This window comes from Eublepharis macularius, chromosome 7 (genome assembly GCF_028583425.1).
Source record: "Eublepharis macularius isolate TG4126 chromosome 7, MPM_Emac_v1.0, whole genome shotgun sequence".
NCBI lineage: Eukaryota > Metazoa > Chordata > Lepidosauria > Squamata > Eublepharidae > Eublepharis > Eublepharis macularius.
The window spans coordinates 74859126-74873667 of NC_072796.1; the positions used below are offsets into that span (position 1 = coordinate 74859126).

General features: G+C 41.5%; 1 protein-coding gene across 3 annotated transcripts in view; it reads right to left on the reverse strand.

The window, feature by feature from the left end:
* Nucleotides 1–7970: 7970 nt before the first annotated feature.
* ANKRD29 (ankyrin repeat domain 29) overlaps nt 7971–14542 on the reverse strand; it is a 43531-nt gene continuing 36959 nt past the window's right edge. For all 3 annotated transcript variants that reach the window (XM_054985964.1, XM_054985966.1, XM_054985965.1), the window contains exons 7-10: nt 14254–14352; nt 12661–12756; nt 12180–12278; nt 7971–10652 (exon numbers count right to left, since the gene is read on the reverse strand). In XM_054985964.1, coding sequence (XP_054841939.1) covers nt 10569–10652; nt 12180–12278; nt 12661–12756; nt 14254–14352 — 378 coding nt within the window. In that variant the 3' untranslated portion in view covers nt 7971–10568. The remainder of the gene's footprint in view (nt 10653–12179; nt 12279–12660; nt 12757–14253; nt 14353–14542) is intronic.

A 14542-nucleotide genomic window follows, 5' to 3' on the forward strand; every position in this document is an offset into this window, starting at 1 on the left:
GGGGAAGGGTCCTGGGGGGGCGGGGGCAGCGAAGTGGGGCTTGGCCGCGTGACCTGGTTGCCGCAGCCGGGAAGGCTGGGTGGAGAGGCAGCTGCTTCTGACCATGCACTCGCACAGGCGTTGGACGGCACAGGGGGCTAGCGGGGAGGGGGCTGGCGAGGCAGCGCCCGGGCCGTCGACGGGCCCCTGGCTGCCTGTCCTTCCAAATGGGCTCTGCCCAGCCCTTGACACCCTGCCTCTCCTACACGCCTCCCCTTCCTCAAGTCTGCTGGGGGAGGTGGGATGGTATAATAATAAAGAATGATTTCTGTGCAACGGGTGTCTGTGGTCTTTGCCTTGGGATGGGGACGGGGGCGGGCCCGCTGTGTCTGCCTCTTGGTGGCAGCCTCAGGCCAACCCTCCCCTTTGGCGCGACTTGGTGGCTGTTCCCTACTCCCGGGACTGGCTGCTGCCCTGGATTCCTCATGGCAGGGCGCCTGGCAGTCCCATGCCAACCTCTCTGGACGCGGCTGCCACGGACTTGGCGCTGCATTGGGCAAACGAGGGAGAGGCTCCTCAGACCACGCCCACCCCTCTCCTTCCCGACTGCGAGCCCTGCCCAACGCACGAGCCAGGGCGATCTGCCGGCATGGGCGCAATTTGCCTGCTGCTCTAAGGCCTGGCCGGGATCGCGTGCTGCCCATTGGCTGCGCCTATCCTGGCCCCTCCTCCTGCCGCTTATCAGGAACAGCGCCCTTTGGCTGCGCCCGGCGGCGGCCGTGCATCAGACCCACCCACAACACTTTCTGGTTCTACCAATTTGCATCTCTGCGCTGCTGCTGGCGCCGCTGTGGCCACACTTTGCTGGCACAGGATCCGGCCCGGTGCTGCCGCCACACCGCGTGTGCAGCTGCACCGGCGTTGGGGCCGGCCATAGGATTGCACAGTTAGTTACCACTGTTTTAAAATTAAATATTTTTGAGGAGCATATCTGCTTCCACTTTTCTGTTGTTTGAGGTATTTGACAATCTTGAAACCATTTAGCTTGATATTTTAGTGCTGTGACCTTTTGGTTAGAGAGTAGGATATTATATAGTTTGGAAATAAGACCTTTGCCAGAAAACGTTGGAGAGTCTAGCAGACATTCTGTTTTAGACAGTCTGTTTTAGGGGTATTCACTATTTTTTGAAGTTAATTTGATCAGCTAGACTTTTCAATTGAAGATTGAAGAAACCAATGAAACCAATGGCTTCTTTGTTTTGCTATATTTTCCATATCTACTTTCTGTAACAGTCCCTTTGGAGAGGTTACATCCACTATTCTTGTGAGGGTGATGTTCCTCCAAAATGCACTAAAGGTTTTGTCGTATCCTGATGGGAGCCACTGTTGCAAAGTAAAAGAGGAGTATCTAGATATTTCTGGCAATATTTTCCTCCTGATATTATCCCAATCTTTCAATATCGAGTGTAGGAAGATGTTGTTACAAATGAATTTAGGACGGTCGTTTGCTTTGTTCCAAAATACATCATGTATTGTATTTTGCTCAAGGAGAGGTTGGAGGTAGCTGCCCAGTTTGAGGTGCCTGTATGTTTTAACAGTTGGAGGACATTGACTAATCATGCTGCAGTTTGGTACAAAGTAATATCCGGGTAGTTAAAGCCGCCATTTGTAATTCTGATTGATAGGATGTTAAAGGCAATTCTGGTGCTTCTATTTTGCCACAAAAATTTATTTAATATCCCTTGCCATTTGATCATTTGCTGGTGTGGGATTATAATTGGAATGGCTCTGAAAAGGTACACTAGTTTTGGGAGAATAAATGATTTAATCAGGTGGAACCTATCATACCATGAGAATCCCATCTTATTCCAATCAGCAATTTTTATCTCTATATTCTTCTTTATCTTAGTGTGATTTTGTTTGATAAGATTATCAAGATCAGTTGGGATAATGATTCCCAGATATTTGTTTAGCTGCAATCTGATATTTAAATTTCATAGTAATTTGTTTCCCTATATTATCATTTATATTGATTGGAAGGATGTGAGAACCTCTCTAGTTCATTGTCCCACCCTGGAGATGGTTTGCCAGCTTCTCGATGCTTTGTCCTACCCTGGGAACAACCATTAAGTCTTTGTTGTGGGTCAGAAGATGCAAGCTTGCCCCTGCGTATGTTCCACAATATAATTGGACTGCCCTTCTGCCATAGCTGTGTGCATACTGTCGGATCGAGCATCCACACTCAAACTCCCATTCAAGCTCTTCTGCCTTGACGTGCTGGTCGCTCATTGCTCTCCCAGTTACCCTCTTCTGGATGTTAAATATCACCCAATCCTTCAAACTCTATCCAATTTTCATCTCCGCTCTCTAGTTAGCTCTGAGTATGCATTGTGTGTTTGCATGCTGTTTATCTTTGTTATTTTCAATTTAAAAACCCCTTTTTGATTGTAACCTCTGTTTGATCATTAAAAGAGTTCTCTAATTGGAACAATCCTCATATACACAGGTGGAGATGCCGAAGTTATCCCCCCTCAATGCATTTCCTTGCACACTAATTCCCCCAGCTCACAAGGAGACCTTCCTATTGGGTATTAGACGTCCCTCTTCCCCCCTTGTTTTTTACTAGTTAAAGAGAGAAACAGGCAGGTTGCTGTCTGCAAATCTCCCTTTCCAATTAAAATTATTAGCCCAGAGTTGAATGAAAACAAAGAATAAACATTGGTGAACATTGATTAAGAGAATCCCATTGCTGTGCCAGAAAATAAAAAATTTGACCAGATCAGTCCTTCCATGTGGAACACTGATCTGGAAAGATTTGGGTGTGCTTGTGTGTGCAAGTGTGCAATGCACATCCCTGCTAATTCTCATCATTTAATCCTGAGAGAGAAGCCCAAAAGCCTCCCAGGAGACTTTCTGAGCAAGATGAAATTCCTCCTGGTGCTTCTCAATCTGCTATCTTTGGAAGTCACAGTGAGTGGCCTTGGCAGCATGGCACCAAAGTGAAGGAAAGCAGCAGCAGCAGGACACAGAATGGGCATGAAGCAGCTCCACATGCCTGCGAGGGCCCTCATCAGTATGGCTCTTCCTTAATAATTTCTCTTTCGGTGCATTTTTTACCCTAATCTGCATAACATGAGCCTTTGCAGCAGCTAGGGGCTCGGAGGCTGCAGGAGACCCCTTCCTCCTCTATTCCATGTGTGCACACCCATGTGGATGTTGCTGGGCTGGACTTCCCTTGCGTTGTGTGTAAAAATGCACAGAAAGAGATGGCGATGTTGATGGCAAAATGCTGTGGGCTGCTCCCCTCCCTGTTGCAAAGCAAACCTTTAATCCCTGAGCGACTCCATGCCAATGCCATTGCCCAAGAAGCACTGAAGAAAAACTGCACTCATGCACACCGTGTACATCCCCTTCCCACCAACGGAGTTAATGCTAAGGGCTCGGTCTCTCCCTTTGGAGCCAATTGGTTGCAAGAGGAGTACAGATAGACTTGCCATTCAGGAAAACAAGATGCTGCCAGACAGCGGGGCCCTCCCCACTGCGTGGCCTGTCTGTGCAGCCTCTGTGTTCCAAGAACAAAAATGAAACACACAAACTTTTCAGCCGAGAGGAGGGAAGAGTCTGGTTTTGTTGATCCGCCACTTTGCTTCATTGTGTAGGTACTGTACTCCCAATAACATCATTGAGAAGCCTTCCAGTTCCTGTCCAAGGAATGGGAACCAATACAGTTGTAACACAGTGCTTCACTGTAGACAATCAAGTATGCCATATGCTCAGAGTGGTTGCTGGAGAATGTGGATATGTGTAATAATCAATGGGTTTTCAATATGAGGTGGTGTTTATGTGTCCACGATTACTAACTTGTAGTGTTTAAGTTGTTATACATTCTTGTGAAGGGACTCTGGTTAATGAGGCTTTTCTGCCATATTTTCAGTCTTTGAATTTGTTTGATATAAGTCAGATTTTAGTTTTCTTCCTGAAAACACTGGAAAAGTTTGTTTTTGTTACTGTTTTTGGCTAAAACAATAGGTCTTAAGTTTGACTCTCTTATAGTAATTTTTATTAATGTACATCTGAAACCAGCAAAATTGAACACTTCTTCTAATACCCAGTGATTTCAAATGGGTAAGTTAAGCTCATACATGCATCCTTTCCACTGAAAACAATAGAAGTAACAAATGCTAAACTTTGGCTGGATCGTAATTATATAGTTTTACACATCAGCCAACTAGTTTAGGCTGGCTAGCCACAGTGGATGCATCATAATGAAGAGAAGGGGAAAAATACATTTTAAAAGGAACAAGTCTTCACAATGACATTGTTCTTTACGACTGATCATTGTAGAGCTGCTCCACAAGGCCTTTTGTTCCCTTTCAACTGCATAATTTTGCATCACAGAAGAAACAATTGTTCATATTCCTATGCGTGGACTGAGTCAGTATTTTGCGTCCCTTGCATAATCTTGTGACTTTCGACCAGTTGTCATCTCCCTATCAAAATAAGATCAACAACGTCAGAACAAAATTGTTCCGAAGTGAGGGAAGAACTATAAAAAGGGTGGTGAGGTTGTTCAACAAATAGGCCAAGGACATTAGAAGTGATTCAGCAAACACATGGCCTGAAGAAAATCCTTTAAAATTTCGCCAGAGTTAAACACATGGATAGTGATGTGTATGAACTGTTCCATTGTTTAAGAGGGGGCGCTAATTATCAGGTCTTCCAAGGTCTCCCAAAGACAGCCAGCAGTGCTCCACTTCATTCCAAAAAAATGACTGAATCATTGTCAAGATTAGGTAGTGATAGCCTTAGTAAGTCAAAAAAGCTGACCTGATAAGTACTCAATAGTCTTCGTCATTTCATTTAAACTGGTAGCATATTGGTATCTAGGAATGCAGAATTTGCATTTGTAGCCAAGGATGGGGGAGACTGGTGTGTAAAAAACAAACAAAAAATTGGAGATCAGGAACATTTATAGGAATTATGCCTGGACTGTTCATGATGTACAACTTTCAGCATAGAAAACTACAAAGGTCCTTCCTCATTTTTTCACAACCGTTTTCAGTCACCATTTGCTGTCTCTGTTATTCTAAAAAAACTTAATTGGAGATTACCTGTGCTAATTTTTCAGGCTGTTGCTATGAGTGGAGCTACTCACTGATGCACATTTTAAAAACTCTCCAGTTACCTCATTTTGTTATTCATGAAAATTTAGTACCTCTGATTTCTCAGTCCAGAAGCCAAAACCTTACCCCCTCAGGTGATTAAAGTTTTAGAACCCAGTAGTGTTGAGATAATATACTGAAAAGCAAATTACTGTATTATTCATGTTCAAATTGCACATTATCAGTAAATGATTCAACAAAAATTTAATATAAAGAAGCAAAACAAACTCAGTAATATATAAATTTTAATGATTGCACAAGAAAGCAACATGAGATGTAGTGTTTCAGGAATCAACATAGTACATATGGAGCTTTCTTGCAAATACACAGTACTATGCAGAACTAAGAGACACAATTTAAACTGGAAAATACTCTCCAGCAAATGCAGAACTGTTGCAAAGGAGGCCACCTGAAGCTGTTTCCTTCCATGCACAGAGTCACGTGTCACCAACATATATTTATAGTCTTTGCCTACCTTGTTCTGAACAAAGTGTAACTGATGCTCTAACATGACAGGATCAAAAGCATTCCACCCAATTATTTTGGAGGTATTCTTTCTTTCACTGACCTTTTTTTTAAAGTTCTGTTTCTATATCAGTTTTTACTGTGAAGAAGCCTCTCAAAGAAAATAAGGCTATGGAATGTGACTTTGTAAGCAGAGCTGATCTATGTATTTAAAGAACATCAGCTACAATATGAATCAATTCTGTGTAATTCAAAAGCCAAGTAAAAAAAAAACCACACTTGGGAATTTCTTCATTTAATTCAAGTATTATAGGCCTGCTGCTCTAACTGAATTATTTGCATATAGCATGCTGTAATTCTAAATGCTTTCATAAAAAGAATATATTCTCAGATTTTAAAGTATCAGTCACTACCTTGCATAACAGCCTTAAGACTTACTGCAATGTTTAATTACTTAACACTGGAAAAAACACACATTATACCTTTAAAAAAACCTAAAATAACACCTTTCCAGCAACAGGCACAGATGTTAAGCACAATTGTTTTAGATCACACCCACTTACATTAGTTTAGTCAGGAAAAAGTGTAACATGTAAGATTTATATGCAAGTTGTGAGTGCCTTTCTTGCCACTTGTATACACCAGAGTAAACTTCTCCGTGTCACCTTTCCCAGCTTTGCATCCATAGGAGAAGAAAAATTAATTTCCATGCTAAAATACTTACTGGATGGAATAGTCCTATTAATGTAGCCATCATTGCCCTATATAGGCTTACATTTAAATATATTAAAATTAAAGACTTATTAAATGAAAAATGACAATTTTGAGGCAAATTGCTGTATGTAGATGACATTGTCATGTAGTTTTGAAAGGTATATATTGGGATGACTGTGTACAGGTTGGATACTGTGGGTTCTGCTCTACTTGCTGAATACATCTTTTTCATCACTTCACCTTCTGCAGGCTTTGCACCACTCAAAAACCCACTCCTAATGCTCAGACAATCCTCAGCAGCAGTGTGATAGACAGCACAGGGGTGCTACAACTCAAGTTGAAAATCTGTAGCAATCATACGCAATGGCAGTTGTTCCTCTTTGGATCCTATGTATTTTTTTAGCTGCTGAATTTTTAGATGTAAGAGGAAAGGTAAAATGACAGAAAGGCAGTGGAGTTTAATTTGGTTGATAGTAAAATGCATTTAGCATGGTCTGTTGACATGGCATCTTGTATTTGACCCCCCCCCCCCCAGGAATTGCACAAACCAAACAGGATAGGTTGTGGCTGTGTCTGGATAGATGATGGCCGTCTCCAAGGAAGCTTGATATGCAGGAACAAATCATAGTACTATTATTTGGTAACTGTAGCTCTTTCTTTTGTACCAATACTAACTGGAGAAAATATCACAATTGGATTTGTCCAGCAACCCAACCCCCAAAATTCCACAGCAGGTGAATTAGAAGGCAAGAGATTCAACACCAGACTTTGCTCCTTAACGTAGCTACTTCTGAAGGAACAGGAATCAGATTTTGAGATGATACCCAGAAAGCAGCCGCAGGGAATCGTCAGACCGCCCTGAGCCTGTCTGACAGAGAGGGCGGTCTAGAAGTGTAATAAAAAAAATCCTAAATCTAGTTTCCATTTCAACTATTCAATGCTCCCTTTCGCAGGGTTCTAGCTGCAGTTCATATTGTAAGACATATTATAATATTCATATTATGGCATGCTATCCAATCTATTTCCTTACAGCCATTAATAAAGAATTTTATACTAAATTGCCTTCTAATACATCACAGAGTAGATTACTGTACTTTGTTGGAAAGTGCAGAATATAAACATTTTTAATTTCACTGACCTCAACAACCTTGATGTAACTGTTTAGAATGATGCCGCAGGTCAATTAAATAAATGACTTTTAAAAATAATTTAAGTCCTTGTATCCTAATCAAGGCTGAGAAGTTGTCTTTCCTCAGCAAAAGTACGCACCAGCTGCCATGCATACAAAGTTTCACGACTCCCCCTTGTTGTATAAAACATGAGCCTATCAAAAAGCCATCACAAACAAAACATTAAATATATGAAACTGCAGCATTATAATCCACTCAAGCAGGGTTTTTTTAATCTCATGCTAACTGGGAAAAAACCTGATGACATACATTTCAAAAACAAGTCAACAAATTTCTGTTGTCAAAAGTACATATTTTTGTCATTTTTAGAGCCCTATTTCTTCTCTTATATAGTAGGACATTCATTTTGTAATTTCTGTATTATGACCCTTGAAGACAACAGTGTGCATCAAAACGAATCACACTTTTCAACACTAAATAAAGTGACTACTAAGGTAACAAAGCAACACAGCTGGCAAAAAAAAGGGAAAGGGGATTTTATTTCCCTGGGTACTGAAAATTTTTCTTTTATATGCAACACAACACATCAGAATTAGGCAGCATACATTTTATGTTTACATACGGAGTTATAAAATCACAAGTGACTTGCATAACTAGTCTGAGATGGCTGTGACAAAGTTATACACACACATAAACACACAGAGCAGTCCAAACTGATAAGAGTTATCTCATCAGTCATGGCTATTCAGCTGGGGAAGTGTCTGCTATATTCTTTGTGGTGCAAATCAACATCAAATCAGCCCTAACTGTGTATGAAAAAGAGGCTGCAGCAAAATGATCAGCCATAGGTAAAGATGTTTTTAGCACCATTTATTCATGTGGCACCATTTATTCATGTGAGCATTCCAACTTAATTGGTGTTGTGATTGTTTGGAAAGGCATCTAACCAGTTATTCCGAACTCTTAGGTTCTGCATCAGGGCCACTATACAGTAGGGAAGTGTTAATAACTATTCATTATGCAGTGGGTGTTCATGACACCTGTAAGTTGGGCACTGCAGGCTAATACATTACATTATTTAAGAGCATTATTTAAGAGCAATACTAGGTTTATTTGGTAACCACCTGCAGCACTTCTGACTTGCTCAGCAATTTGTTTACTATTAGATTACTATTAGAATATGTAAAGACTATGTCTTCCCAGTGGTAAACCCCAATAGAATGGAAAACTGTCCTTATACCCACAGCTGACTGAGGCAAACTGTGGGATATGGACACATAATAAACTATAACGAATAACCAGTTTTTTCTGTTGATGGTTATATATGGAGGATTGCAAAGTTTTATATGATAAGTGAACAATTACTGAAGACATATAATTAACATTTCTTCAGAGAAGATCTCCAAAACCAATTACAGGGCCTAGGGGAAAAATCATCCAGTCCTTCATATGTCCATTACAAATTTCAATACTAACAGTACCATCTTAAGCAGAGTTACAGTCCAAGGCCCACTGATGCTACTGTTAGTGAGCAATACTGAGCAGGTTTATTTAGAATAACATTATTATTCAATCGTGCTTACTCCTAGAAAAATGTTCTTGCAGTCGCACTGTCCCATCATAGTTTATGCTGTACCAGAAAAAGTAAGTGACAGGCCTGCATTATCTTGGCTGTATCTGTATCCATTACTACTCTTTCCCACCCTCTGTAAATGTAGGTGGTGGCATCCTGGAAGAAAAGGTACACAGTCATGTAGAATGCTGAAATCCAGGTCTTTCTATTCCATGTGCAAAACTAGCTAGAAGGGCAGAAATGCAGGATATCAACAGGGTATACATCCAATTTCAGAAAGTGTAAGAGGAATAAAATGTTCTACAGAAGTACTGTGTATGAAAATAGCAATAGAAGTAATTTAATACTGAAATACAGTATCACCCCTTCTGGCCAAAACAATAAAGACATCAGAGAGGCACCGAAAAGAGGAAGTGTTGTAATAAGGAGCAACATTAACAACCCACATATACAACTCCAAACTCCTCTGGGATCCATGATAATTGTGCATGACATGCTAGTACTGACTACTAAGTAAGGCCCAATCATACATGCTCTTAGTGTTGTAAAATATAATTACAGTTCTGTGTGAAATAATCCTAGCAGACAGAGCATTTCAGCGTGACACCTGGAGTCCGATGTTTCAGCAGCTGTGTAGTTTAGCTTGAAAAGGCTGCCAGTGACTGACCCACAATTTTTTCTCACAAACCTTTGCACTATTGTTTAGCAGAAAAGCAGTCAAATTAATTGCTAGGAGAAGGGCTGAAGCGCTGTGGGAAACCAAACTGTCAGTGCTATGGCCTGCTTTCTACCTGCACAGCATGGGAACAATTAACAATAAACAGGGCCATAACTACCATATTTCAAGACTAAAGAAACCTTATTCCAGCATAAGCTTTTGGTGAATTAGAACCTATTTCAGATGCTAGGAATGAATCCTCTGTGCATTCATTTTATATAGGAACCCAACCCCCTGCCCAATTTTGTATAATTACATTTTAGTCTGTACTTAATGCACTTTGAGGCCCCACTGGTTTCTTTTTCTTTTCCAGCCTCCCCCATGAATGAATATAAAGTTAGCCTGAAGAAATGGGCTTATGCAAATAAAATTCTGTTCTGTCTTTACGGTGCCACGAGACTCCCGTTTATTTGTGCTGCACCAGGTGAACATGACCATCCCCCTCTTTATAGTTTAAAGAATTGCTTAGTGCTTGTGGAGTTACAGCAGGACTGGAAAGGCCAAGGCAACGCTTCTGGAGGAATGGGTGAGGTATAGCAAAGAAAGGGATTTCTCCTTGGCAGAAAAGGCTATAATTTGGGAAATCTAAACTAGGGACAAGGATTTCCTTGCGCTGAAGCTGGCAACAAAAACGTGGCGAGTTTAGTGGCCTAAAACTAATGTCTCAGCAGTGCCACTCCTTGAAGCATCCTGAGCTCGTTCTCAGAGTAACAGCCAGGACATGCTCAAGCCTCAGCAAGACATTTTTCCAGTTCTGCAGGAATACCAGCTTTGCTTGAGGTCTAGTATTAGGCAGGGTGCCTCTGCTTTTTCAGATTCATCTTGCATTAGCTCTTTCTCTGCTTTCCTCTGGATTTCAGGAGTTGTAGGATGCGCTCATTCTTCGTTAGATCTGAAGGCAGTTCGTTTTTCTGAAACAAGAAACAAAAAGACAATTTTTGGAGGTCTGGCTTGAATGCAGAATTCAAGGAACACTGCAGAAAGACACATCTGCATCCATCTGTGTTCTATTAGACAACACATAATTTCTGAGTCTTTCATCAGGATTGCTCAACAGCAAGTACATTTCAAAGTAGGCTGGTAATGCATGTGTGGAGTAAAACCAGAAAAACAACCAACAGAAAAAAGCTGTAGGATAAGATTTGCATGGACTGGGTAGGGGCATAAACCTATCAGAACCAGTTTATACTGTGCCTTACATAAAAGCTACTATAAAGGTTAAAAGTGGCCATTTTTATAGAGAAATGGTATCAGAAATATTCAAAATTTATATAATGTTCATAGTTAGGGCAAAGCTGCATAATTTCCATGGAAACTTTCCCTGAATGAACATTTACTCACTGTAATTTGAGTTGCACAAACCCTAGATTTTGTTTCTATGCCTTCAATTCAAAGCGCATTTATTTGCAAGCAAGTTCTATTGAACTCAATAAAAAGTTCACTGCAAAGTAACAGGCATAGGACTGGGCTGCATGTAGCAAGCTGAAACACCATTAACAAATACAGTTTTACTCATATGGCTAGAGAAGGTGAAGAGATGCTAAAATCTAGGGCAATTCTCTGCCTCAAAAGGAATGGTCTCTGGCTCTGAGACTGTTTACCTTTACCTCATTTAGAAAACGGGAGATTGTTGGGGATGAAGCAGGGAAGCTGTTCCAGCTAAACAGATAGTTAAGCTAGAGAGACCCAAATGCTAATTTGCATATACAGTTTGTTAGAAACAGCAGCCAAATGCACCTTTTCAGAACTTGTAACACAGCAAAATACAAAGGAGTCCGATTGTCTATGAGTGAATTTTCATTATTTTTTCTCATAAAGCATCTTATGCCTTGTATAAACACTTATGTGCTATAACTACAGAGATGATCTTTGGCACCTATGGCAGGAGTATCAGCTGCTTAGAAATGCTTAAGGTATCATTTAAGCCAAAGAAATAAAAAAAGTTGTTGGGTTCAGTAGCTTCTGAACAAATTCTATACTGAACCGGGTTTCAGATTTGTTGGTGAAGCTCTAGTAAGGTTATACAGAGGAATGGAAGTTCAAAGAGATTGAGAAACGCAGTTATAAGCTAGGCAGTAAATGTAGAGGGTCCTTCTGTAGAAATGAGTTCTGCTGCCACCTAGTGAATATTTATAATGCAGCAGGAGTGAAGTCTATTTTATTCCAAAGAAGCAATCTGGAGATTTTCTACAGACGCTTTAGGCTGTTCTTCAAGTCTTCCTGATCATGTGGCTACATGGATTCCACCTACCGTACAGAACCTATGTACACAGTTTGTGCACAGTTTGTGCTGGCAGCCTGAACACCTGTGGCAGTATCACACCTGAATGCATGCTGCCTGTATTTAGATACATTGCCTGTATAGGGCTTATCTCAACCTACTGAATGTTTCGTAAGTATAGAAGATCCATCAAGATTCAAGCAAGCACACACGCTACCTTGTTCCTAAGGAAGGGATCTGCTCCTGCTTCCAAAAGCAGTGCTACTGCTCCCACATTCCCACCAAGAACTGCTGCATGGAGGGCTGAGGTTCCATTCTGTGAGACAGAAAATGCATAAGGAGATCCATCAGGCATATGCAGAAAAAGTAATTAAATACCCCAAGCTTCTATTGACATTTGAGATGCTCAAGAGGTGCTGGGAGTAGCCTTGTTCACAAGTTTCCAAAAGAGGAAACACTTCAAGCCTTCAGCCTCCTCCTGGCTCTATCACCCAAGGTGCATGTTACAAGAACCACCAAGTCATTCCACGGTAAGAACTGGGACTCAGTTCTGTCTTCTCTAGCACTAGACTGTATACAAGAGAACGAGACAGGCAACTTAGGATTTTTGAGTGTCCTCAGCTGACCTTCCAAGAAAACCCCACAGCTTCCCAGTTAATTGTGTTGCTGAGCGGCCTGAAGAGTTTCTCAGTACTTACCTTCAATAAGCCAAGTGCAGGGGAAAATTTAAGCAACTCCTCTATAACTTTGCTATAACCTTTGTTTGCTGCTTTAAGCAAAGCAGTTGTACCATCCTTCAAGAGAAAAGAGGGAAAGGAAAGAAAAATGGGTTAAGGTGATAATTTGTTGTTTACTAGAATTCACATGGAAAGGTCCCTCCCAATGACAGTTTAAATGTTATGTACCCCACATGTAGGGTTAAGAGGAGCACATGCACAGCCTCTTCCACAGGTAGCTTCTGCACATCAGCACTGCATTCGTGGCCTCCATGCTATTTCACCTGCCTTCCCCCCTCCACAGCTGTTTTCACAGACCTATTTTCTTTACAATAGGTAGAAACAGTGGTCATTGATACATTGGCCGTTTCCACATGCTGTTAAAGAGACAGTCTACTTACTGAAGGCTGGCGGGGTTTTTTCACAGATTCCAGATGCCTCCGATTTCAAAGCGGAAGCAGGCAGTTTGTCTTGCGTCTAATCAGCGTCTTTTCTGAGACCGGGATTTCCCACTCTTTTCTGTGCCGGGTCAAGGACGCTGATCAGATGCAAGACAAACGGCCTGCTTCTGCTTTGAAATCGGAGGCATCTGGAATCTGTGAAAAAAACCGCCAGCCTTCAGTAAGTAGACGGTCTCTTTAACCGCATGTGGAAATGGCCATTGTCTCCAAATGCCTCAAAACGAAAGCATTAACAGAAATTTCAGGGGAAAAACCGAAAATTGTTCAGGAAGGCTTGTAGATTATTCCAATGTTTATTGCAGGGGTCCCCAAACTGTCTGAGCCTGCAAGCACCTTTGGAGTTCTGACACAGAGTGGTGGGTGCAACCACAAAATGGTTGCTGGAGGAAGCAGAGCCAACCTGTATAGAGTGCAGAGCCTGCACAGGGCAGGGGGTTGGACTAGATGGTCTGTATGGCCCCTTCCAACTCTATGATTCTAACCACAAAGTATCAGGGAATGAGATCATGTATAACTCTAATATTAACTCTTCAGTCATGCAGTGAAGATCCTCGCGCTGTGGTGGCAGCTACAGGCAAAACAACTTTTTAAAAATCTCTACAGCCACTCAAATCTCCAATGGCCAATCAGAAGCCCTGCTTGGAAAAAGCCCTACCTGGAGCTGCCCAGTTTCTAAAACTGCTTGGTGGAAATTTAAGAAATGCTGGATTCTCAGAAATACCCCTCGCAATGAGTGTCAGCTGAGTAATATCAATCTACGATACCTTACAGTGCAGACAATGACAATATTATCACTGGTCAGTGTATCACAGGGGTACCATGAACTGGATTCAAAACCTCATACCTGAAGCTTGAGTGAGTGACCTTATGCCAGAGGGTGTGTGTGTGTGTGTATGTGTGTGTGTGTCTCTCTCTCTCTCATCTAAAGCCACCTCACAAGATTGTTGTGAGAATAAAATGTGGGTAGGGATGGACCATGTACACCATCCACAACTCATTGCAGGAAGGGTTTATCAAACAAATAAAATGTTTTAAGAAATGGAAATCCACCATATGTTAGAAACATGCTGACATCTTTCTTCCAATATTAAGTCCACAAATGGCAATTACTTACTTCTCTTACAGCATCTCGATCTGCTCCGCGGAGCAGCATCACTCTCACTACCTCGCTGTGACCCATCTGAGAGGCTATCCACAAGGGAGCTGTACCATCCTTTAAGGGGAAAAAAAAATCCCAAGATTGACTGAATGAATACAAACATCATTTTGCAACACTAAACATCCCTGGCAGCTCCTCACAAGATTCTGGCAAGAGCTCAAGGATGTTATGAACTTGGATCCCTGAAGGACATTTTCTGCCCCGTGAAGGGACACAGTGTTCAGCTTGACTGGGAACGTGACAG